Below are 26,691 nucleotides of genomic sequence, written 5' to 3'. Positions count from 1 at the left end.
CACATCACCATTAGGAGAGTGAACCAGGAACATCTCCTACAGGAACAGTAAATATCAGGAACTGGATAAAGAGCTTGGGATCTACATGAGAAGATATTTGATAACTTTTCTTTCAAGGTTGTACTTCATATGTCACAAAAAACAATGGTTCTTCACAATATTTTGCAATATTTTTGTTTGACCAGGTTATCTTAATTTTGGTGATTCATTCATTTCCTTTTGATGGATCAGCCAGTTCCAAGGATGTTCTGAAGAAACTTTCCAGGACATGGAGCCAATCCCAACAAAGGGTTGGCTGTGAGCTGAAAGACAGTTCATGTGAAATGATCCCTGAAGTACACTATGTTACTGACTGTATTTCTGCTGCGCTTAATCCAACTCCCTTGCTGACGACCTCAGTAACTTCCCTGCAACTGTTTCTGGGTGTCCTCGTGCATGATTCGCTGAAAACTAGTATGCAGGTACAGCAGGTAATAAGGAAGGCAAATGGAATTTTGGCATTTATTGCTAAAGGAATAGAATATAAAAGTAGGGAAGTGTTGCTGCAACTGTACAAGGCATTAGTGAGACTGCACCTGGAGTATTGCGTACAGTTTTGGTGCCCTTACTTGAGGAGGGATGTAGTTGCACTGGAGGTTCGCTAGATTGATTCCAGAGATGAGGGGTTTGTCTTATGAAGAGAGATTGAGCAGTTTAGGCCTTTACTCTCTAGAGTTTAGAAGAATGAGAGGAGATCTAATTGAAACATATAAGATGATTAAGGGGATTGACAAAGTAAACTTAGAGAGGATGTTTCCTCTTGTGGGGCAATCTAGAATGAACGGTCATAGTTTTAGGAGAAGGATTTAAAACAGAGAGGAGGAGAAATTACTTCTCTGAAAGGGTCGTGAGTCCGTGGAATTCACTACCCCAGAGTGCGGTGGATGCCGGGACATACAGTAAATTTAAGGAGGAGATAGACAGATTTTTAATTAGTAATGGGTTCAAGGGTTATGGAGAACAGGCAGGAAAGTGGAGTTGAGGCCGAGATGAGATCAGCCATGATCGTATTGAATGGCGGAGCAGGCTCGAGGGGCTGAATTGCCTACTCCTGCTCCTAGTTCTTATGTTCTTACGTTCTGTTGCTAACTTAACATAAAGCCTTAAAATGATAAGATTGCTGCAGCACTCGGGAATACCTGCTATCTATTTGTGTTAATCCAAATGGTTTCAGTAACCCTTCCCAGCCAGCACCTTGTGCTGCTGTCAGTATCTGTGCTGACATTAATCCAGCTCCCTCATTCTCCCAGCCAGTGTCCAGTGTTAATCCAACTCTCTGTTGATGGACTCAGAAGTTCCACCTAGTTTTAGAATAATGGAGGTTGAGGGAAGAAGTGGCAACATTTGCACAGCACTTTAACATGCCTCCTCGATAAGTCCCAAAGTGCTTCACATGTAGCTTGCTTTGAAGTGTAGCCACTGCTCTTTATGTAGGTAAAGGTGGCAGATTTAGTGCACTAACAGCAATGAGATAAATGAGCTCCTCATCTACTTTTTGCTGCTGCTGGCTGAGGAAGGAACATCGAATAGTACAGGACTGGAAAAGACTGTGCAATGCATCTGTCTGGTTCCAAAAACTGATAGCTCTCAAAAGGCCATCCCTTAAATAACTGTCCAATTCTGCTATCGTTACACTGCCTCCCTCTTCAGTCCAGCGCACACATAAACCACCCCCTCTGTAAAGTAGTCCAGTCTAAACCGTCTGTTGTGCCCCAGTTCAAGAGTTTGTAGTAATCACAAACATATTATCAGAGTTCCATTTACCTATACATTAACAGTCTCCAATATTTGGGGAATGTTAGCATCTTCTTTGAGTGCTATCATGGCATCATTAACCTCAATCCAAACCTTCAGAACCTCAGTTTGAAATCTTATCTAGGGAACAGCATCTGTGACAATGCAGCACACCCTCAGTATTACACTTAGAACTAGATTATATTGTGCCAAACTAAAGGGTAACAAACTTAAATCTTTGAAATGCCTGGGATGATGGAGTGAGATTGAATGTTTGTTTTTTTTTTCTCCTCCTTCCTACACTCAGGATAATCATTCCTCCATCCTGTACCTTTTCTTGTAGTCCTTCATATTCACCAGCTCGAATGCTGGGCAATGTTCTGCGACGCTCATCGCGAGCTGCTTCGCCATATAAATACACTGTAGGAAGAGTAACTGTGCTATCAGAGCAGACACAAGCAAGCAAGGGCAAACATACAGAGGCAACGACCTTGATTGTTAGGAGTGCTCCCCCACGCCTCACAAGGAAAACATCAGCCTCCCTCAGCCCCGATGATGGCCCCGATGTTGCAGCCTTCCCTAACATCAACCCCCTCCCACCCACCCCACCACCCCCGATTGTGGGCCGGAACTTGCGGCCTCTCTACTGACGGCCGGGGACCAACCCCACATATCCTCAGCAGCGGCCTTCTGCCATTACTTACTGCTCCCAACTGCCAGCCAGGGGGACAATCTGGCCGGCTGGTGGGCAGGAATCAGCCCAAAATGATTGAAATGAGACCTGGCCGTAATGATCAGCAGTGCCTCACCACATCCCTGGTCTCGCAGATACTTTGCCTGCTACTGAGCTCCCTGCACCTTCCCTGGCTCCCCATTAACATTGGGGCCAATATGTCGGCACAAACAGACAGCCAGCACACAAGACCAATAGGGCAACACATGAGTAAACACAGAGACAACTAGTTACACACAGCCAACACACCAAGCCAATTGGAGAAATGTGACAAATGGTGTTCCCTAGAGAGCTGTTCTGGGGCCTCAGTTTTTGGACCAATAACTTGGATGAAGGGATAGAGAGGTGTTTATCTAAGTTTACAATTGGCATTGAATTGAAATGCAGTTTTGTAGATGGGAGCAGGAAGTTACAAAGAGACACAAACAGACTAAGTGAATAACAGATGGAGTTCAGTGTGGGGAAGTGAGGTCAATCACTTTGGCGGCAAGAAAGACAATGTGGAAAGCTTTCTAAATCTCGAGAGACTAGAGACTGGGAGCAACAGAGGGATTTGGGCATCTATTGTTAAAGCTAGTGCCCTGGTACAAAAATTAATCTCAAGGGGCTGGTATACAAAGAGGAGGAAGTTATGCTTCAGTTGTATTGAGCCATGGTCAGATTACGTCTTGAGAACTGCCTTCAGTTTTAGGTGCTGACCCTCAAGAAGGATGTATTGGCCTTGGAGGGGGGACAGTGCAGATTCTCCAGAATGATGCCGGTAATTAAAGAGTTAAATTATGGGGACAGGTTGCATAAATTAGGCTTGTATTCCCTTGAGTTTAGACACAATGAGGGGATGATCTAAGTGAGGTATGCAAAATGATAAAAGGATTAGGGGAGATACAGAGAAACTCTTTCCTCTGCTGTGGGAGTCCAGTACAAAGAGGCATAATCTTAAAATTAGAGCTAGGCTGTTTAGGAGGCAAATCAGGAACCACGTTTTCACAGAAAGAGTACTGGAAATCTGGAATTCTAACCCCAACAACGCCCCACCCCCACCCACAACAGGCTGTGGGTGCTGGGACAACTGAAATTTTCAATAATGAGATGGATAGATTTTTATTAGGCAGAGGTATCAAGGGATATGGAGCTGAGGTACAGATCACCCATGATCTAATTGAGTGGAACAGATTAAAGGGACTTGATGGTCTAACCATGTTGCTATGGGTCAGCACATAGATAAACATACTGTCGGCTCGTGAGCAAATATAGAGTTAGCAGCTATTTGTGTGGGCCAGCACTTGCCCCCATTGGGTCCTGAAGTTTCCCCTTACTGTTTGGTTTGGCTTTCCTCAAATGCACTCACCGGGTATTTCCAGTTTTTCCGCTAAGCGCTTCCCAAACTCGTTGGCGCACTGAATGCACTCCTCCATACGAACATTACGGACTGGGACGAAGGGACAAACATCCAAAGCGCCTATTCTGGGGTGTTCACCTGAAGGCAAAAATTATCAAATTAAGCTCAAAGCAGCCCAAAGTTCTTAATTTTCCAAAACCGCCACAATTGGAAAAGAACATAAAACACGTTGAAACAACAGTCCAAAATACTACAATTAGTCTCAACGTTCCAAGTTAGGGAGAGGAAAATTCAACCATTCCACTCCTAATCACTGTCTCATGACCCCTGCTGGAATGTGCACATTGGCTTCTACACAGCTATTGCAGAGCTTACATACAATCGATGTATAGGCTTGTAAATGAAGAGCAACCAGCATACTGGGGTATGAAACAACAGCTCAACAAGACTCCACATCTACAGGAGAGGAGACGAGAAAATCAAGGAGGAAAATAGAAAGTATAGAGCAACTACAGGTCATCAACCTTGTGACTGGAATTTGTCTGTAAGCTGTTTGTGGTCAAAACTTGAAATGAAAAATTATTGAATATGTTTGTATCAAGAAATCATCCTGATCAAATTAAGAGATCTTAAAGGCAAAACCACGTAGCCATTTCCGATCATACAATTTCATTGCCCCTTCACCGGGGGAGAAAGAAATTCAACATCAGGACAGAGGCATGGTCCATAGGAACAAAGAAACTGCTAGATGAAAAAAGACCATCGGTTCATCTTCCGTCATCATGATAATCCCATAACTCAGCAATAATGGAGTTGTTGATTAATCATAGAAACCAATCTTTAGCAATTAGTCTACAACAGACCCAGACATGATGTAAGGAAACTCTGGGTGCTGAAATGCTTTGGGAACCCAGGTCCAAAGTTACCTGTTCCTCCCAAGCCTGCTATACTTACCACATGCCATGCCTCAAATTACTCATGTACTGTATCCCAAAATATTATTTTCTAAAGGAAATCTATCTAACTTGCATTTGAATGAATCAGTACTATCTGCTTCCACTATCACCCGAGGGAGTCTGTTTTATAGATTGACCACTGAAATAATGGGCTGGATTTTGTTCTCAGCCCAACGTCAGGTTTCATGGCGGGCGGGGGCCAGAGAATCAGAGTAGCAGTGGCCACCATGGAAGCCGATGCTGGGATCCCCAGGCCCGATCTTCCTGGGGGCAGAAAAGGCCGACGACGGTCTTCCCGCCCAGAGGCCAATTGAGGCTCTTAAGTGGTCTATTAATGGCCACTTAAAGCTCTCTTCCCGCCGCCGCTGGGATCTTACCTGTGGGCTTGGGGGGCCCTCCTCCATGAGCAATTTGTGCCCCGTGGAGGACCCCCACTGGGAACCAATTCACCCCTGGGACAAACTCTCTCGGACCGAATGCCCACTCCCCACCTTCCCTTGCCAGGGCCATTCGGACTGGCCCTGGCGACCTTGCCTCACCTACCTCTTCTCTGGGGTTCCAGCGCTGGGCTTGGCTCCAAGCCCTCTGCAGTACCAGCAGTGGCCACCGCTCCCGCTGACACTGCCAATACTGCTGAGCTGCCGGCCCTGTGATTGGTCTTTAAAGGGACTGGGATCCTGCCTCCTGAAACTTGGACGTCAAAAGACCAGAGGATCACTCTGGTGAGGGTGGGTGGGTGGCTGAAAAAATGCAGAGGCGCGGTTGCCCTGAATTTTTGGGCCAGTGCTGGGAGCTCCGCCTGCAGCCCAAAATTTCTGCAGATTAATTTTAAATTTATCTCCCTTCAAGCACAGGACACGTCCACTGGTTCTACACTTCAGAACAAGGTGAAATAGCTTGTCATGGTCTACATAATTCTATCCCTTTAGAATTCTAATAACAGCAATCATATCACCTCTCTCTTTTCCACTGAGAACATGCCTAATTTGCAATAATCACCCCTCCGTCACCTCACCCACTCTAGTTGCTATCTTCTATAGCTGCAATATCCTTTTGGTACTCCGGCAATCTAAACTGCACACAGTTTACTCAGCGCAGTTGCACCAATGATTTATAAAGTGGCAGGATTACCTCACTATTTCAGCACAACATCTGATTTGCTTTACTGACTGCCACTGTTGGCGAAAGTTTCAATTTTTCAATTAGCCTTCCATGATCTTTCATTTTCCATCCACATTGTTTTCAATCTGTTTGAATAGTCCCTTTTTGTTCCTACATGAAGCATTTTGCTTTTTTCCCATAGTGAATTTCATCTGCCAAGTATATTTAAATTCTCTGTTTGTTATTCCTAGCTCCAGCTCATTTAAGAGGATATTAAACAAAAGAGGTCCTAAAACAGCCGCCTGTAGAGCTCCACTGGTGGCATTCTCCCAGGCTGATGACAACCCCTGCACCAACACCTTCTGGGTTCCATCAGCCAACCAATTACGCATGCATTGTAACATTTTTGCTAATTCCCACTTCCTGATGTAAAATCAGAAACTGGGGTCAGATGGTCCAATCTTGCATAAGAGCAGACTTTAGGTCACACTGCTTAGTGGGAGTGTGGCAGCAATGGCCCAAAGATCTCAGTGATGTGCTTATTGCACTGTTCTGGGGCCTCTACCTGTTTGAGGCAGGACCCTCATTCATATATGCTACTTGAAGGTCCTTGGACGTACAAATTAAAATTGAAACTGACCCAAAGAATTAAATTCCTCTCTTCCATATTATATATATTAAACAATGGAAGGTGTCGTCAACAGTGCTATCTAGTGGCACTTACACCTTGCTAACTGATGCTCAGTTTGGGTTCTGCCAGAGCCACTCAGCTCCTGACCTCATTACAGCCTTGATCCAAACATGGACAAAAGAGCTAAATTTAAGAGGTGAGGTGAGAGTTACTGCCCTTGACGTCAAGTCAGCATTTGGCCAATTTTGGCATCAAGGAGCCCGAGCAAAATTTAAGTCAATGGGAATCAGGGGAAAACTCTCCACTGGTTAGAGTCATACTTAGCACAAAGGAAGATGGTTGTGGTTGCTGGAGGTCAATCATCTAAGCCCCAGGACATCACTGCAGGAGTTCCTCAGGGCAGTGTCCTAGGCCCAAACATTTTGGCTGCTTCATCAATGACCTTCCCTCCATCATAAGGGCAGAAGTGGGGATGTTCACTGATGATTGCACAATGTTCAGCACCATTCGTGACTCCTCAGATACTGAAGCAGTCCTTGTCCAGATGCAGCATGACCCGGGCAACATTCAGGTTTGGGCTGATAAGTGGCAAGTTACATTTGAATCACACAAGTGACAGGCAATGACCATCTCCAACAAAAGAGAATCGAACTATCAACTCTTTACATTCAACAACATTACCATCGCTGAATGCCCCACTATTAACATCCTGGGGGTTACCATTGACCAGAAACTGAACTGGAGTAGCCATATAAATACCGTGGCTACAAGAGCAGATCAGACGCTAGGAATCCTGAGGTGAGTAACTCACCTCCTGACTCCCCAAAGCCTGTCCACCATCCACAAGGCACAAGTCAGGAGTGTGATGGAATACTCTCCACTTGCCTGAATGAGCGCAGCTCCAACAACACTCAAGAAGCTCAACACCATCCAGGACAAAGCAGCCCACTTGATCATCACCCCATTCATCATCTTCAATATTCACTCTCTCCACCACTGGCAGACAGTGGCAGCAGTGTGTACCATCTACAAGAGGCACTGCAGCAACTCAAAGCCTCCTTCGACAGCACCTTCCAAACCCTCGACCTCTATCATCTGGAAGGACAAGGGCAGCAGATGCAATGGAACACCATCACCTGCAAGTTCCCCTCCAAGCCATACACAATCCTGACTTAGAACTATATTGCCGTTCCTTCACTGTTGCTGGGTCAAAATCCTGGAACTCCCTTCCTAACAGCACTGTATACCTACAGGGTATACCTACACAACAAGGACTGCAGCGGTTCAAGAAGACAGCTCACCACCACCTTCTCAAGGGCAAGTAGGGATGGGCAATAAATGCTGGCCTGGCCAGTGACGCCCACATCCCATGAAAGAATTTTTAAAAATGCCCATTCAATTCAAGTGAAACATCAAGCTACACAGAAGAATTCTTTTCCTTCAGTTCTGCAGGTAGATACAAAGTTAGTAGGTAAGCATCATAACCATAAGGGTGGTGGAAGTTTGGAACTCTCTTCTGCAAATGGCAAGTGATGCTAGCTTAATGGTTAATTTTAAAAATGATATTGATAGATTTTTGTTATCCAAAGTTGTTAAGGGTATGGGGCAAAAGCAGGTATCTGGAGTTAGGTCACAGATCAGCCATGATCTGGCTTGAAGAGCTAAATGGCCAACTCTAGTTCCTATATTCTTATAAGTTCCTGACTGCCCCCAAACAGGCCTCAGTCCAAGCCTTCAGGCCCTGCTCCCACTCATACCCAGCACCATCCTCAAAGCAATCCTTGCTCACTCTCTATTTCCTGAGCATTTCCTGATAGCTCTTCAAAGTACTACACCATCAAAATGAGAAAATAGGAACAGCCCTACATGGTCTTTATTGATCTGTCAAAGGCATTTTACTCCATCAATCGCGAAGCCCTTTGGAAAGTTCTTCTGCATAACAGTTAAAAAGGGAGGAAGGGAGGTAGAGAGAAAACGGAATTATAGATCAGTCAGCCTGATGTCGGTAGTGGGGAAAATTCTAGAGTCCATCATCAAAGATTTTATAGCAGAGCACTTGGAGAACAGTGGTAGAATTGGGGCAGAGTCAGCATGGATTTACAAAAGGGAAATCATGCTTGACAAATCTATTAGAATTCTTCGAGGATGTAACGAGTAGAGTTGATGAGGGGGAGCCAGTGAATGTGGTTTATTTGGACTTTCAGAAGGCTTTTGACAAAGTCCCACATAAGAGATTAGCTTGTAAAATTAAAGCGCATGGGATTGTGGGTAGTGCATTGCGATGGATAGAAAATTGGTTGGCAGACAGCAAACAAAGAGTAGGGATAAATGGGTCTTTTTCCGAATGACAGGCAGTGACTAGTGGGGTACCGCAGGGATCGGTGCTAGGACCCCCAGCTATTCACAATATACATTAATGATTTAGATGAGGAAACTAAATGTAATATCTCCAAATTTGCAGATGAGACAAAACTGGGTGGGAGGGTGAGTTGTGAGGAGGATGCAGAGAGGCTTCAGGGTGATTTGGACAAGTTGAGTGAGTGGGCTAATGCATGGCCGATGCAGTATAATGTGGATAAATGTGAGGTTATCCACTTTGGTAGCAAAAGCAGGAAGGCAGATTATTATCTGAATGGCTATAAACTGAGAGAGGGGAATATGCAGTGAGACCTGGGTGTTCTCGTACACCAGTCGCTGAAGGTAAGCATGCAGTTCCAACAGGCGGTAAAAAAGGTAAATGGTATGTTGGCCTTCATAGTGAGAGGATTCAAGTACAGGAGCAGGGATGTCTTTCTGCAATTAATCAGGGCCTTGGTGAGGCCACACCTGGAATATTGTGTGCAGTTTTGGTCTCCTTATTGGAGGAGGGATGGTCTTGCCTCAGAGGGAGTGCAGCGAAAGTTTACCAGACTGATTCCTGGGATGGTGGGACTGACGTATGAGGAGAGATTGAGTCAGTTAGGATTATATTCGCTGGAGGTCAGAAGAGTGAGGGGGGATCTCATAGAACCCTATTAAAATTCTAATAGGACTTGACAGGGTAGATGCAGGAAGGATGTTCCCGATGGTGGGGGAGTCCAGAACCAGGGGTCATAGTCTAAGGATACGGGGTAAACCTTTCAAGATGAGGAGAAATTTCTTCACCCAGAGAGTGGTGAACCAGTGGATTTTGCTACCATAGAAAGCAGTTGAGGCCAAAACATTGTATGTTTTCAATAAGGAGTTAGATATAGCTCTTGGGGCGAAAGGGATCAAAGGATAAGGGGAGTAAGCGGGAACAGGTTACTGAGTTGGATGATCAGCCATGATCATAATGAATGGCGGAGCAGGCTCGAAGGGCCGAATGGCCTACTCCTGCTCCTATGTTCTATGTTTCTATGACAGTATGACAGTGTGACAGCAACCGTCCTTTGCAATGGATTGGAGACCAAGCCCTTTCGTATCCAGACGAGCGTCAAGCAAGGCCGTCTGATTCTGTTAACTCTCTTCACTATTTACCTCAGCCTGGTCATGGAACTCATTCACGACCAACTTCCACAAGGGGTCACGATTGTGTTCCGACTTGACGGGAAGATTTTCAACCTCAATAGACTGAGAACCAAGCCTAGGGTAACCCTCCAATATATTCACGACTTACAATATGTAGACGACTATGCAGTTGTGGCCCACACTACAAGAGACATTCAGACTACCCTTAACCTCTTCAACTCTGCATACAAAAGGGTTGGTTTCTCACTCAACATCAGCAAGAACAAAATCCTCCGGCAGCCATCCCCTGGACAAGCATCTCCAGCTATTGCTATTTATGGGGAGACTTTAGAAGTCACTGAACATTTCCCATGCCTTGGCAGCGGCCTTTCTCAAAAAGTCACCATCAAAGTGGAGATCCAGCACAGAATCGGCTGTGCCATTGCAGCCTTCCAAAAATTGCGCAACTGGGTCGTCAACAACAGTGATCTCCAAAAGGGGACAAAGGGTTTAATCTACAACACTGTTGTCGTCAGCACTCTTCTATATGGCAGTGAGACTTGGGTCAACTAACAAAGGCACCTCCGGTCAATGGAGAATTTCCACCAGCGGTGTCTCTGCAGGATACTCAAAGTCAAAAGGGAAGACAGACGAACTCCAGCATCCGCACTAAAGCCAATTCCTCCAGCATCACAAGCATTGATTATGTGAAATCAGCTCCGCTGGTTTGGACATTGCATCCACATGTCAAATAATCGGCTTCCAAAGCAGATCCTCTTCTCACAACTTAAGGATAGCACCTGATCTCAAGGAGGACAGAGAAAGCATTTTAAGGACATTCTGAAGGCCTCATTGATAAGGGGACAAATTGAAATCGGTGTGTTGGAGCAATTTGCCACAAATCGTATCATGTGGCAGTGCCTCATCCAACAGGCCGCAATATAGTCAGAAACTGACCACATAAACCTTGCTGTGGAAAAACAGCGAAAGTGGAAAGGAGAGAAAACAGGACCCTAGCTTAAGAATCCCCCTTCCTCAGGGCAACTCCTGTCCGCTCTGCCGAAGAACTGTGGCTCTAGGATTGGGCTGCTGAGTCATCTGAGGACACACAAATCATGAAGCCTTGCAGACATCATCCTCATTTCGAGGGACTGACAACAGCAATAATTGTAAACACCACTATAGATTGCATAGACTGCTGCAGTTTCATTGAACCCGACAAAACTGAGCTCCCCGTCTGTTTTAGCATTGATGTACCGTGCTCAACAAGAGAGCAGACCTCAAAATTTGTCTGACCTTCCCACAAGTGACTCACTACCTCACCTCTGTGTGTCGTCATGTCAATGAGTTGAAAGGCCACCTGCGCAGCATTCAATGCCCCTTCCACAGCAGCCTCTGGAGAGCCAACAAATGTATAAACAGTCCGATTGGTGGAGTGACCAGGATCCACGTCCAACAGTGAGCAGCCATCAGTCCGTGAAATGGCATCAGCAATGGCATCAATAACCTACCAGTGAGAATTCAGGAAACCTACTTATTTAGAGGCACAACGAGAAATGTTTACAGGTAAAACAGTGCAAAAACAATGTGGAACTTTCAAGGAGGAGATGACTAGTATACAAACTAGACATACTCTCATAGAGTCATAGAATCATAGAATTACACAGCACAGAAACAGGCCCTTCGGCCCATCGTGTCTGCATCGGCCATCAAGCCTATCTATTCTAATCCCATTTTCCATCAGTTGGTCCGTAGCCTTGTATGCTATGGCGTTTCAAGTGATCATCTAAATACATCTTAAATGTTGTGAGGGTTCCTGCCTCTACCACCCCTTCAGGCAGTGCATTCCAGATTCCAAACACCTTCTGGGTGAAAAAGTTTTTTCCTCAAATCACCTCTAAACCTCCTGCCTTAAATCTCTGCCCCCTGGTTATTGACACCTCTGCGAAGGGAAAAAGTTTCTTCCTATCTAACCTATCTATGCCCCTCATAATTTTGTATACCTCAATTGGGTCCCCCCCTCAGCCTTCTCTGCTCTAAGGAAAACAACCCTAGCCTATCCAGTATTTCTTCATAGCTGAAATGCTCCAGCCCCCAGGCAACATCCTGGTGAATCTCTTCTGCACCCTCTCCAGTGCAATCACATCCTTCCTATAGTGTCGGGACCAGAACTGTACACAGTACTCCAGCTGTGGCCTAACTAGCAGTTTATACAGCTCCATCATAACCTCCCTGCTTTATATTCTATGCCTCGGCTAATAAAGGCAAGTATTCCATATGCCTTCCTAACCACCTTATCTACCTGTGCTACTGCCTTCAGTGATCTATGAACAAGTACACCAAGGTCCCTCTGACCCTCTGTACTTCCTAGGGTCCTACCATCCATTGTATATTCCCTTGCCTTGTCAGTCCTCCCAAAATGCATCACCTCACACTTCTCCCAAGAAATCAAGTAGATACAGGAAAAGCTGGAGTTCCTTAGATGAATAGAATCATAGAATAGTATCATATAACACAGAAGTAGGGCACTTGGCGCATCATGTCTGTACCAGCTCCTTGAAAGAGCTATCGAATTAGTGCCACTCCCCTGCTGTTTCCCAGAGCCTTGTAAATGTTTCCAACATTTAGGCATTTATATAAATGTAGTTATCCAATTCCCGGTTGTTTGTCGGACTGCAGGAAGGTATACAGTGGGGTTCCCCAGGGGTCGGTGTTGGGACCACTGCTTTTCTTGATCTATATTAATGACCTAGACTTGGGTGTACAGGGCACAATTTCAAAATTTGCATGTGACACAAAACTTGGAAGTATTGTGAACTGTGAGGAGGATAGTGATAAACTTCAAGAAGACATAGATAGGCTGGTGGAATGAGCAAACACGTGGCAGATGGAAGGTATGAAGTGATCAATTTTGGTAGGAGGAACAAGGAGAGGTAATATAAAATAAAGGATACAATTCTAAAGGAGGTGCAGAAGCTGAGGAACCTGGGGGTATATGTACACAGAACACTGAAGGTGGCAGGACAGGCTGAGAAAGCGGTTAATGAAGCATACGAGATCCTGGGCTTTATAAATAGAGACATCGGCATAGTGGGGCAGTGGTTAGCACCGCAGCCTCACAGCTCCAGCGACCCGGGTTCAATTCTGGGTACTGCCTTTGTGGAGTTTGCAAGTCCTCCCTGTGTCTGCGTGGGTTTCCTCCGGGTGCTCCGGTTTCCTCCCATATGCCAAAGACTTGCAGGTTGATAGGTAAATTGGCCATTAACAATTGCCCCTAGTGTAGGTAGGTGGTAGGGAAATATAGGGACAGGTGGGGGTGTAGTAGGAATATGGGATTAGTGTAGGATTAGTATAAATGGGTGATTGATGGTCGGCACAGACTCGGTGGGCCGAAGGGCCTGTTTCAGTGCTGTATCTCTAAACTAAACTAAATGCAAGGAAGTTATGGCAAACCTTTATAAAACAGCAATTCGTCCTCACTTGAAGCATTGTGTCCAATTCTGGGAACTACACTTTAGGAAGAATGTGAAAGTATTTGAGAGGGTGCAGAAAAGATTTACAGGAATGGTTCCAGGGATGAAGGACTTTAGTTACATGGATAGGTTGAAGACGCTGGAGTCATTCTCATTAAAGCAGAGAAGATTAAGAAGAGATCTGATTGAGGTGTTCAAAATCATGAGGGGTCGGGACAGAATCAATAAGGAAAAAGTGTTCCCATTAATGGAAGGACTGAGAACCAGAGGACATCGATTTAAGGTGAATGGCAAAACAGCCAAAGGCGACATGAGGAAAAACATTTTTACACAGTGAGTGGTAGGATCTGGAATGCACTGCTCGAGAGAGGGAGAATAACACCAGCTTTTCCAACCTAACCTTGTAACTGAAGTCCCCCAGCCCCGGAACCATTCTGGTAAATCTCCTCTGTACCCTCTCAAGGACCCTCACATCCTTCCTCTAGTGTGGTGACCAGAACTGGACACAATACTCTAGTTGGAGCCTAACTACAGCTTTATAAAGGTTCAGCATACCTTCTCTGCTTTTGTAGTCTATGCCTCTGTTTATGAAGCCCAAGATCCCAAATACTTTGCTAACCACTCTCTCAATGTGTCCTGCCACATTCAAAGATCAATTCACATGCACCCCCCAGGTCCCTCTGTTCCTGCACACTCTTTAGAACTGTGCCATCAAGTCGATATTGCCTCTCCCTAAACCTTCTTCCAAAATGCATCACCTCACACGTGTCTGTATGAAAAAGCAACGGTCCTAGCACTGACTGTTGGGGAACACCACTGTCTACTATCCTCTAGTCTGAAAAACAACCATTTACCATGACTCACTGTTTTCTGTCCTTAAGCCAATCTTTTATCCAATTGGACATTGACCCTCCTATTCCATGAGCCTCAATTTTGCACACCAGCCATTTATGTGGTACCTTATCAAACACTTTCTTAAAATCCATATAGACAACATCCACCACATTCCCTTCATCAACCTTCTCTGTTACTTCATTTAAAAAATTCAATTAAATTAGTCAAGCATGATCTGCCTTTTACAAATACATGCTGGTTATCCTTAATTAATTCAAACCTCTTCAAGTGCTTATTGATTTTTTTCCTGATTATTGTTTCTAAAACCTTACCCACCACTGATGTTAAACTGACTGGCCTATAGTTGCTAGGACTGTGCTTACAACCTTTCCTGGTTAAGCGTGTCACATTTGCCACTCTCCAATCCTCTGGCCTTTTGTCAAATTCCTTTTCCTTAGTAAACACCGATACAAAGTATTCATTCTAGCCTTGCCTTGTGCCTCTAAGCATATATTACTCTCTTTGTTCCTAATCGGCCCCACTCCACCTCTTACTACCCACTTACTATTTACATGCTGGTAGAAGATTTTTGGGTTCCTTTTATGTTAACTGCCATTCTATTCTCACATTCTCTTTTTGCCAGTCTTGTTTCCCTCTTTACTTCCCCTCTCAACTTATTGTATTTAGCCTGGTTCTCACTTGAAGAATTCACCTGACATCTTACACTCTCTTTTTTTTGTTTCATCATGTTCTCTATCTTCCTCATCATCTAAACATTCCTGTTGTTGATTCTCCTCTTTTCACCCTTGTTGGAATATACCTAGCCTGTACCTGAAGCATCTCTTCCTTAAAAATAACCCATTGTTCCATTCCCTGTTTCTTCTGTCAGTCTTTGGTTCCATTTTATCCCATCTAGATCCCATCGCATCACATTGAAATAAGCCTTTGTCCAATCTACCTGTTCTACCATATCATTTCTTGCTATTCTGTATTACAAGCCTAAAACTTATGATACGATGGTCACTCTCACCCAAGTACTCCCAACACAGACACTTGGTCCACCTGGCCCACCTCATTCCCCAGCACCAGATCCAGCAATGCCTCCTTTCTAACAAGAAATGCTGGAAATACTCAGCAGGTCTGGCAGTATCTGTGGAGAGAGAATCAGATGAAAGGTCACTGACCTGAAACGTTAACTCTGCTTCTCTCTCCACAGATGCTGCCAGACCTCCTGAGTATTTCCAGCATTTCTTGTTTTTATTTCAGATTTCCAGCATCCGCAGTATTTTGCTTTTATTTTATGCCTCCTTTCTAGTTGGGCTGAGAACATACTGATCAAGGAAGTTCTCCTGAACACATTTGAGTAATTCCTCCCCCCTCCTTTCCCTTTCCACTAACATTATTCGATCGATATTTGGGTTATTAAAGTCCCCCATTATCACCACTCTGTAGTTCTTGCACATTTCTGTGATTTCCCTGCAGATGTACCCCTCTCTCTCTCTCTCTCTCTGTCACTATTTGGAGTTCTATCGAATACACCCAGTAGTGTGATCATACCCTTTTTGCTTCTCAACTCTAATCAAATGGATTTTGTCTTTGCCCCTCAATGACCATCCTCTCTTTCCAACACTACAATGACTTCCCTAGTCAGAACTGCCACCCCACCTCCCTTTCGTCCTTCTCTATTTTTTCTGAACACTTTATATTCGTGTCCATTAAGCACCCAGTCCTCACTATTTTTAAACCACATTGCCGTTATTGGCTCCACATCATATTCCCACCTGGCTATTTGTACTTGTAGCTCACCAACCTTATTCACCACACTTTGTGCATTTACATACATCCATTGTCTTTGCATTCACCTTACCCCTTTTCAGTCTGCTCATATCTAATATTTATTTTTCTCGAACTATCCAACACATTATCCAACACATTCCTCTTTTTCACTTTCATCTTCTGGTGCCCATCCTCCTGCCAATTAATTTTAAACCCTCCCAACCACACTAATGAACCTCCCCGTGACGACATTGATCCCAGTCCTGTTGAGCTGCAATCCGTCCCAATTCTAGGTTTTATAAATAACGGAATTCGGATCCATACCACTGCTGGAGATGGAAGCTGGAGGTCCACCAAATGGTCCGCACTGCACCTCTAGCTACTTCCATCGCTTCCCATGTTGGAAAGGGCAATGTCTGTGTGTGCCAGAAGCCTCTGAACTGGTGCTGTCATGAAGTTACTCAGCCCTACCAGCTGATAAGATGAGTAAGTAGCACCAAGTCCAGTTTAGGCTTTGACAGAGTGAATGAGGGAAGTCAGTGCAGTGAGGGATGAGGTGCTGTTCTAGTTTTTTACAGAACAAAGAGTGATCTGAGGGAGGGAGCGGGATACAGCGAGATGTGAGAACTGAATTCCAGAGGCATTAATTAGGTAAGCAGGTAGGTGATTGGTTGGTGAGTTTTAAGGTTTCTTTTATTTTCTCCAAACTGGGCCAGTAGTTTGAACTAGTATCGTATTGTATTATATAAGTATTGTATTAAATTTGTAGCTTAACTAGTTAAACTACTTAATATAACTACTAATGATCATTAAGTAATCCCCTAACTCTGAAACTCTAATTAGTTAAACAAACTACAATAGAGGTGTTAGGGCAGGTGATGTGTTGCAGCTCTAGGATGTGGGAGCTGGTGGACACCAGTGTGACCCACAGTGACCACATCTGCAGTAAGTGTCTGCAGTAAGTGTCTGCAGCTCAAGGAACTTCGGCTCAGAGTCAATGAGCTGAATTCAGACAGTCGGACACTACGATGCATCAGGGAGGAAGAAAGTTACCTGGACACTTTATTCCAGGAGGCAGTTATGTCCTTTAGGTTAGCTACTTCAGATTTGGTCCATGGTCAAGGATAGGAGGCTGTGACTACAAATGAGGCAGGTATGGGCATCGAGAAGGTAGCAATGGAGGAGCCTCAGCCCTCACACTTCAGCAGATTCGATTGTCCTCAACTCATTTGAAAGGTACCTGGACCTGCAGCTGAAGTGCTGTAACCTGCAAGGTGACAGACCAGGTGCTGGAAGGTGGGATTAGAATGGGCGGCTAGTTTTTTCAGCCGACGCAGACACGATGAGCTGAATGGCCTCTTTCTGTGCTGTAACTTTTCTATGGTTCTTGCAACCTGTGTGGACAAGAGCAGGGACTGGAGGGAGAATGAGCAAACTGACCACAGCACCATGGTGCAGGGGGACATCTCCTCGGGGCTGAGGAAGAACTTGCAGTGGGAGGGTAAGGATCCAGTTGTCGTGGTGCATGTGGGTACCAACAAAAATGATAGAACAAAGAAAGAGTTTCTAAGAAAGAGAGGGAGTATGAGTAGCTAAGGGCTAAATTAAAAAGCAGAACTACAAAGATAATAATCTCTGAATTACTACCTGAGTCACAAGCAAATTGCTATAGGGTAAATAAGATCAGAGAGTTGAATGCATGGCTCAAAGGTTGGTGTGGGAGAAATGGATTTCAATTCATGGGGCACTGGCACTAGTACTGGTGAAAGAGGGAACTGTACTGTAGGGGCGGGCTTCACTTGAAACACACTGGGACCAGTGTCCTTGCAAATTACATAACTCGGGCTGTAGACAGGGCTTTAAACTAAATAGTGAGTGAGGGGGTGGGGGGGAGGTCACATCAGCGGAGATGTAGAAAGTTAATGAAAAAGGAAAAGACAATATTGCAGGGTAGTGATACAGGTAATGATAACCAGAGTGTGACAGGAAGGGACAGAGCTTACAACATAAGAGTGCACCAGCAAATAGGGTCAGAGGAGGGAAAACTGGTAAAGAGGCAGAATTAAAGGCTCTTTATCTGAATGCACACAGCATTTGTAATAAGATGGATGAATTGATTGCGCAAACAGAAATCAATGGATATGATATGATTGCCATTACAGAGACATGGTTGCAGAGTGACCAAGGCTGGGAACTGAATATTCAGGGGTATTTGATATTTCAGAAGGATAGGAAGAAAGGAAAAGGAGGTGAGGTAGCTCTGTTAATAAAGGATGAGATCAGTACAGTAGCGAGAAATGAACTTGGCTCAGAAGATCAAGATGTAGAATTAGTTTGGGTGGAGATAAGAACTAGCATGTGGTGAGTACAGTTTATAGGCCACCTAAGAGTAGCCACACCGTAGAACAGAGTATAAATCAAGAAATAACGGGGGCTTGTAAGAAAGGTGCTGCAATAATCATGGTTGATTTTGATCTTCATATCAACTGGACAAATCAAATTGGCAAAGGTAGCCTTGAGGAGGAGTTTATAGAGTGTATTCACAACAGTCTCCTAGAGCAATACATTCTGTAACCAACCAGGGAACAGGCTATTTTAGACCTGGTATTGTGTAATGAGACAAGATTAATTAATGACTTCATAGTAAAGGATCGTCTCGGCAAGAGTGATCACAACATGCTAGAATTTCACATTCAGTTTGAGGATGAGAAACCTGGGTCTGAACCTAGTGTCTTAAACTTAAATAAAGGCAATTACAAAGGTATGAAGACAGAGTTGGCTACAGTGGACTGGGAAAATAGGTTAAAAGTTAACATGGTAGATGAGCAGTGGCAGACATTTAGGGAGATATTTCATAACTCTCAGCAACGATATATTCCATTGAAAAAGAAATAATCTATGAGAAGGATGAACCATCTGTGGCAAATGAAGGAAGTTAAGGATGGTGTCAAATTGAAAGAAAAGGCGTACAATGCTGCAAAGATTAACGGAAGGTCAGAAGATTGGGAAATTTTTATAAACCAACAAAGGATGACTTAAAATAAACAAAGAGGAAAAAATTAGAATATGAGAGTAAACTAGCAAGAAATATAAAAACAGATAGTAAGAGCTTCTACAAGTATACAAAAAGAAAGAGAGTAGCTGAAGTAAACATTGGTCCCTTAGAAGATGAGACTGGGAAATTAAAAATACTGTCTTCACAGTATAAGACACTAAAAGCATCCCAATAATAGTAGAAATTCGGGACGGGGGTAGGGGGGTGGTGGTGGTGGTGGGGGAAACGAGGGAAAGGGAGGCAGGAGAAAAGTACTCGGAAAACTAATGGGACTAAAGGCTGACAAGTCCCCTGGACCTGATGGCCTGCATCCTAGAGTCTTAAAAGAACCATCTGCAGAGATAGTGGATGCATTGGTTGTAATCTTCCAAAATTCCCTAGATTCTGGAAAGGTCCCAACGGATTTGAAAACCACAAATGTAACACCTCTATTCAAGAAAGGGGGAGACAGAAAGCAGGGGAACTGCAGGCCAGTTAGCCTAACATCTTCATTGGGAAAATGCTAGAATCCATTATTAAGGAAGTAATAGCAGGACATTTAGAAAATCACAATGCAATCAGGCAGAGTCAATATGGTTTTATGAAAGGGAAATGTTTTGTGACAAATTTATTAGAATTCTTTGAGGTTGGATGTAGTGTATTTGGATTTCCAAAAGGCGTTCGATAAGGTGCCTCATAAAAGGTTACTGCACAAGATAAGAGCTCATGTGTTGGGGGTAATATATTAGCATGGATAGAGGATTGGCTAACTAACAGGAAACAGAGAGTTAGGATAAATGGGGCATTTTCAACTTGGCAAACTGTAACTAGTTGGGATGCCACAGGGATCAGTGCTGGGCACTTCCAATCTATATTAATGGTTTGGATGAAGGGACTGAGTATTTTATAGCCAAATTTACAGATGATACAAAGCTACGTAGGAAAGCAAGTTGTGAGGGGGCCTGCAAAATGATATAGATAGGTTAAGTGGTTGGGCAAAATTTTGGCGGATGGAGTATAATGTGGGAAAATGTGAGCTTGTCCACTTTGGTGGGAAGAATAGAAAAGCAGAATATTATTAAAATGGAGAGAGACTGCAGAATGCTGCGATACAGAAGGATCTGGGTATTCTCATACATAAAACACAAAATGTTAGCATGCAGGTACAGCAAGTAATTAAAAAGGCAAATGGAATGTCGGCATTTATTTCAAGGGGGGTGGAGTATAAAAGTAGGGAAATTTTCCTAGAACTGTACAGGGCATTGATGAGACCACACCTAGAGTACTGCGTACAGTTTTGGTCTCCTTATTGTCTAGCTCATTCTTGAATATATATCCACAGTTCTCTAGGGAAGAGAATTCTAAAGTTTAACGACCCTCTGAGATAAGAAATTCCTCCTCATCTCCATCTCAAATAGGAGACCCCTTATTTTGAAACTGTGCCCCCTAGTTCTAGATTCCCCCACAAGGGGAAACATCCTCTCAGCATCTACCCTCACCTCTCATTCTTCTGAACTCCAATAAGTATAGGCCCAACCTGCTCAACTTTTTCTCATAAGGCAACCCCTTCATCCCAAGAATCAAATGAATAAACCTTCTTTGATCTGCTTCCAGTGCAAGAATATTTGGTCCAAACATGGACAAAAAGCTGAATGCAAAAGATGAGGTAAGAGTGACAGCCCTTGACATAAAGGCAGCATTTGACCAAGTACGGTATCAAGGAGCCCGAGCAAAACTATAGTCAATGGGAATCAGGGCGAAAACTCTCCGCTGGTTGGAGTCATACCTAGCACAAAGGAAGATGGTTATGTTTGTTGGAAGTCAATCATCTCAGTTAAAGGACATCACTGCAGGTGTTCCCCAGGATAGTGTCCTAGGCCCAACCATCTTCAACTGCTTCATCAATGACCTTCCCTCCATCAGGTCAGAAGTGGGGATGTTTGATGTTTGCCCCTCAAGTTCGGAAACCCTGAGCTTGAGCTGAAACAGCTGGAGCTACTTCCTACACATATTCCCCAGGACACATGAAGTGTCCTGAAGTTCCCACATGGAGCAGGAATTGCAAGCATCAGGTCTCAGCTGCCCATCCATGTTACGTTAAATGCCAAATGCAAATATTAACTACATTTTAGAAATAGATCAACTCTTAAAACCCTTAAAATTCTTTCATTCACCAGATTCTCTGAGTTTAGTACTCTGTAGAAGCAGTACTCTGTGGAACTGGACTCAATGACATCATTCAGACCATGGCTCAATTTTAAGCTTGGGGGGAATGGGTGGCACAGTGCCCCAGGAAAACTGCGGCGAAGAGAATCAAGGACCAGAACTTAACAGTTTTTTTAAAGATTCTTTGCGAACTAGAAGGAGCAGGAGTCATCGTCCAGGCCTCACAAGGAAACAGAGCCTCAGGCTTTCCAATCCTGACCTGACTGTTGGTGACCATTCCTCTGGGTCTCCTGTCATGCCCGTAGGAATGTAGGAATAGGAGTCGGACATTCAGCCTCTTAAGCCTGCTCTGCCATTCAATTAAATCATGGCTGATCTGTATCATAAATTCATCTACCCACCTTGGTTCCATAACTCAATGCATTTCCCTAACAAATATTTATCAATCTCAATTTTGGAATTTTCGATTGACCCCAGCTTCAACAGCTTTTTAGGGCAAGAATTCAAGATTTCCGCTACTATTTGTGTGAAGAAGTGCTTCCTGACATCACCCTGAATGGTGTGGTTCTAATTTTAAGGCTATGTCTCTTGGTCTGGACTCCGCCACCAGAGGACATAGTTTCTCTCCATCTCCCCTATCAAATTCTTTAATCATCTTAAACACCTCAATTCGATCACAACATAACCTTCTTTACTGAAGGGAATATAAGCCTAGTCTATGCAACCTGTCCTCATAATTTAATCATCTTAGCCCATTATTGCTCATCATTGATACAGGGTTCATTCAGGATTCAGGCTTGATCTATGTTAATGCAGCTCAGGAGCTAAAATGGCCTTGATTTTATCACTAGCCTGCCAGTCCCATGCTCGTCACTCGCCCTAGGTTAAATTAGGGGTTTTATGTGTTCTATTCCCCAGCAACAACATCCCTCATCTCAACGCACACAATTTTCACAAGAAAATTATTAATAAAAGGTAATGAAAGAAAAAGAATAAGAAACAGTGGTGCCCATTAGTATAGCCTTCCCCGGAGTGGTTATTCATTCCTGAAGCTGCAGTCGGTGGCTGCAAGGCCGGGGAGAGAGGCAGGGTAACATTTCCACCAGCTCAGTCAACAAGTTGCACAACACAGCCCGAGACAGAAAACAAACACTACCTATCAGACCGAGGTTTTCACATCAATGTCAACGCATTCCAGATACACTGGTCAAGGATGCTCTTTCATTTTCACTGATATGGCAGTCAGATCTGTCAACGTATAAGAAATACATTTACAGATAAACCATCAGACTCTTCAACTCTAAGCATCTGCCCTGATTTATAACTCCAAGTTTCCCAGGGTTATGGTTTGCCCATTATTGTGTCACTTTCCTTGTCCTCTGTCCCCCAAGTGTGTGCTTGTGATTTGCACCACATGCTATTAAGCCTCCTTTGGTAAACTTTGCATGTATTACTGCAATGGATACTAGTGTTGGGGAATTCAGGCATTCACTATTAGCATCACACACACAAAGGTGAGTGCCAGATAGAGTAAAGCTCCCTCTACACTGTCCTTCCAACACTCTCAGGGCAGATACAGGATGGGTTAGATATAGAGTAAAGCTCCCTCGACACTGTCCCCATCAAATACTCCCAGGGCAGATACAGCATGGGTTAGATACAGAGTAAAGCTCCCTCTATACTGTCCCATCAAATGCTCCCAAGGTAGGTACAACATGGGTTAGATACTGAGTAAATTTCCTCCATACAGACTACTTCAGTTTCTTTCCCCTCTTTTAGCTACTAATTTTCTACCTCCACCCTGCGTTCCTGAAGATATTGGTTCGTTGCTCATATATAATTCTGAGGGAATTGGCTAAGTCCTGGTATCCTGCCAAGTGGTCATTCTTCACTTGTGAACCGAGATTCAGCGTTCAAATTCCCTTCAGTCCAGCCTCCATCCAGCTCATACCAGTGAGATGGCCCTGACCATCTGTGGTGTGTTAATCCTTTTGGTCCATTCTCAACCTCCCTACATCCTTTGATATGGTGAACAACATCATCATCTGCCGAACCTTCATTGTTGTCCAGCTCTGTGGGATTGCCCTTGCATGGTTCCACCCCTAACTACCTGACCACCGCAATGGCTTCCCTTTCCAACTGTTGCCTCTGAAGGGTCCCCCCCCCCCACCCCGCTCCCCACCTCAAGAATTCATCTTGTCCCCCTTCCTCTTCCTCATTCACATTCTGCTCCTCAGCAACATCATCCACAGGCCTGGGATAATATGCCACCTATTCAACATTGTGCACTTTCAGCTCTAACTCAGACCCTCCACCCGCTGAAACTTTATCCATCACCTCTGGACTCCTTACTACTTATTGGCCTCCAATCTCCATAGCTCCCACTTGTCCAAACCTCTGCCGCACATATCCTGTCCCATAATAAATCATACACTATCACATTGAAGGCTATGTTTAAATGTTGCAATAGTAGACAGTGGATGCCAGCAACCTACTCACTAGCTGTAAGAGTAGAAATAGGAAGACATAGCAGGTTAATTTTTAGCTAGACTCACGGTGCAGGCGGGGTGGATTCAGATTCCTGGGAAATTGGGGCCACTTGTGTGGCGGGTGTTCCAGATGGATGGGTTGGGCTCTGGAAGCAGCTAAGCCACATGGCAATACAGCAACACAAAAGTCCCTGCACAGGCTGCGCACAAGTCAGTCCCTTTAAGTTACCATGTGAGCGGGGACACACAAACAATTTAAGCGGGCTGTGCACTCTGGAAGATACAGAATTAGAAATAATACAAAATTTGGTGGGAACATAGAAAATACAAAGAATCACAGAATTGTTACAGCACAGAAGGAGGCTATTCGCCCCTTCGTGTCCGAGCTGGCTCTCTGAAAGAGCAGTTTACTTCGTGCCACACCCCAGCCATCTCCCCGTAGCCCTGCACATTATTCCTTTTCAGATAATAATCCAATTCCTTCTTGAATGTCTCAATTGAACCTGCCTCCACCACACTTTCAGGCAGTGCATTCTAGATCCTAACCACTCGCTGAGTGAAGAAGATTTTCCTCATTGCTTCTTTTGCCAAATTACCTTAAATCTGTGCCCTCTCGTTCTTGATCCCTCCACCAATGGGAACAGTTTTCCCTATCTACCCTGTCCAGACCCCTCATGATTTTGAACACCTCTATCAAATCTCCTCTCAACCTTCTCTTCTCCAAAGAAAACAGTCCCAACTTCTCCAATCTATCCACATAACTGAAGTTCCTCATCCCAGAACCATTCTTGTGAACCTTTTCTGCAGTCTTTCCAATGCCTTCATATATTTCCTAAAGTGTGGTGCCCAGAAGTTCTAAACTATCCTCCTCAATGTCCACAATGTTTTCAAGTCTTGTATCATCCGCAAATTTTGAAATTGTGCTCTGTACACCAAAGTCTAGGTTATTAATAGGGTCAATGCAGGAAGGATGTTTCCCCTGGCTGAGGGGTCTAGAACCAGGGGACACAGTCTCAGAATAAGAGGCAGGCCATTTAGGACTGAGACGAGGAGGAATTTCTTCACTCAGAGGTTGGTGAATCATTGGAATTCTCTGCTCCAGATGGCGGTAAAGACTCAGTTGTTGAGTAAGTTCAAGACAAAGATCAATCGATTTCTATATATTAAAAACGTCAAGGGATATGGGGATAGTGCAGGAAAGTGGTGTTGAAGTGGAAGATCAGCCAGGATCTCATTGAATGGTGGAGCGGGCTCGAGGGGCTGAATGACCAACTCCAGCTCCTATTTCTTATGTTCTTACATATCAGGAACAGCAAGGGTCCTAACATCAACCCTTAAGAACTCTACTACAAACCTTCCTCCAGTCCGAAAAACGTCTGTTAACCGTTAACCAGATTAATTAATTAAGAGATCGAAGTTATATTTGGAATGCATGTCTGTAAATGCATGAAGTGTGGTTAGTAAGGTTGGTGAGCTGCAGGCACAAGTAGCAACATGGAAATATGATATAGTGGCAATAACTGAGACCTGCCTCAAAAAAGAGGGGATTGGCTACTTAATATGCCTGGATACAAGGTATTCAGAAAAGATAGGGAAAAAAATAAAGAGGAAGGCTAGTAGTTTTGATTAAGGAAAAGAACGCAGTGCTAGAAAGAGAGAATGTATTTGAGGGGTCAAAGGCAGAATCTATTTGGTTGGAGTTGAGAAACAATAAAGGAGCTGTTGCAGTGCCTGGTATATTTTATAGACCACCAAATAATGGGAAGGAGATAGAGGAATAGATTTGCAAAGAAATTACCAAGTGGTGCAAGAACTATGGAATGGTGATAATAGGGGCCTTTAACTACCCCAATATTGAAGGGGGAAGTGTTTGTGTTTACGCCAGAAGGAGGGAAGAATTTCTGAAGTCTGTTCAGGGGAATTTTCTTGATCAGTGTGTTTCTTGCCCTATGAAGTAGGAGGCATTTTTGGGTCTAGTCCTGGGGAATAAAGTGGGTCAAGTGGAGAATGTCACAGTTGGAGAGAATTTTGGAAATAGTGATCATAATATCATATGTTCTTAACATAAAACTTAAGAACACAAGAACTAGGAGCAGGAGTAGGCAATTCAGCCCCTCGAGCCTGCTCCGCCATTCAATGCGATCATGGCTGATCTCATCTCGGCTTCAATTCGACTTTCCTGCCTGTTCTCCATAACCGTTCAACACATTACTAATTAAAAATCTGTCTATCTTCTCCTTGAATTTACTAAATGTCCCGACATCCACCGTACTTTGGGGTAGTGAATTCCACAGACTCACGACCCTTTGAGAGAAATAATTTCTCCTCATCTCTGTTTTAAATCTGCTACCCCTTATCCTAAAACTTCTCATTCTAGATTGCCCAACAAGAGGAAACATCCTCTCTACATCTACTTTGTCAATCCCCTTAATCATCTTATATACCTCATTTAGATCTCCTCTCATTCTTCTAAACTCGAGAGAGTAAAGGTCTAAACTGCTCAATCTCTCTTCATAAGACAAACCCCTCATCTCTGGAATCAATCTAGTGAACCTCCTCTGAGCTGCCTCCAGTGCAACTGCATCCCTCCTCAAGTAAGGGGACCAAAACTGGATGCAATACTCCAGGTGCAGTCTCACCAATGCCTTGTACAGTTGCAGCAACATTTCCCTACATTTATACTCTATTCCTTTAGCAATAAATGCCAAAATTCCATTTCCCTTCCTTTATTACCTGCGGTACCTGCATACTAGTTTTCAGCAAATCATGCACGAGGACACCCAGATCCCTCTGCACCGCACTCTGAAGTTTCTCTCCATTTAGATAATAATTTGCCTTTCTATTCTTCTGACCAAAATGGATAACCTCACACTTATCCACGTTAAACACCATCTGCCAGATTTTGGCCCATTCACCTA

General features: G+C 44.1%; 1 protein-coding gene across 2 annotated transcripts in view; it reads right to left on the bottom strand.

Moving 5' to 3' along the window:
- Window positions 1–26,691, bottom strand: part of ftcd (formimidoyltransferase cyclodeaminase) — an 85,035-nt gene that overhangs the window by 50,123 nt on the left and 8,221 nt on the right. Inside the window, exons 3-5 of one of the 2 annotated variants that reach the window (XM_068036214.1) lie at window positions 11,325–11,508; window positions 3,855–3,983; window positions 2,105–2,193 (exon numbers count right to left, since the gene is read on the bottom strand). In XM_068036214.1, coding sequence (XP_067892315.1) covers window positions 2,105–2,193; window positions 3,855–3,983; window positions 11,325–11,508 — 402 coding nt within the window. The remainder of the gene's footprint in view (window positions 1–2,104; window positions 2,194–3,854; window positions 3,984–11,324; window positions 11,509–26,691) is intronic. The other variant, XM_068036215.1, reaches the window with a different exon arrangement.

The sequence above is a fragment of the Heterodontus francisci genome, chromosome 7 (genome assembly GCF_036365525.1).
Source record: "Heterodontus francisci isolate sHetFra1 chromosome 7, sHetFra1.hap1, whole genome shotgun sequence".
In the NCBI taxonomy this organism is placed as follows: domain Eukaryota; kingdom Metazoa; phylum Chordata; class Chondrichthyes; order Heterodontiformes; family Heterodontidae; genus Heterodontus; species Heterodontus francisci.
This window is presented reverse-complemented; position numbering and strand designations above follow the sequence as displayed.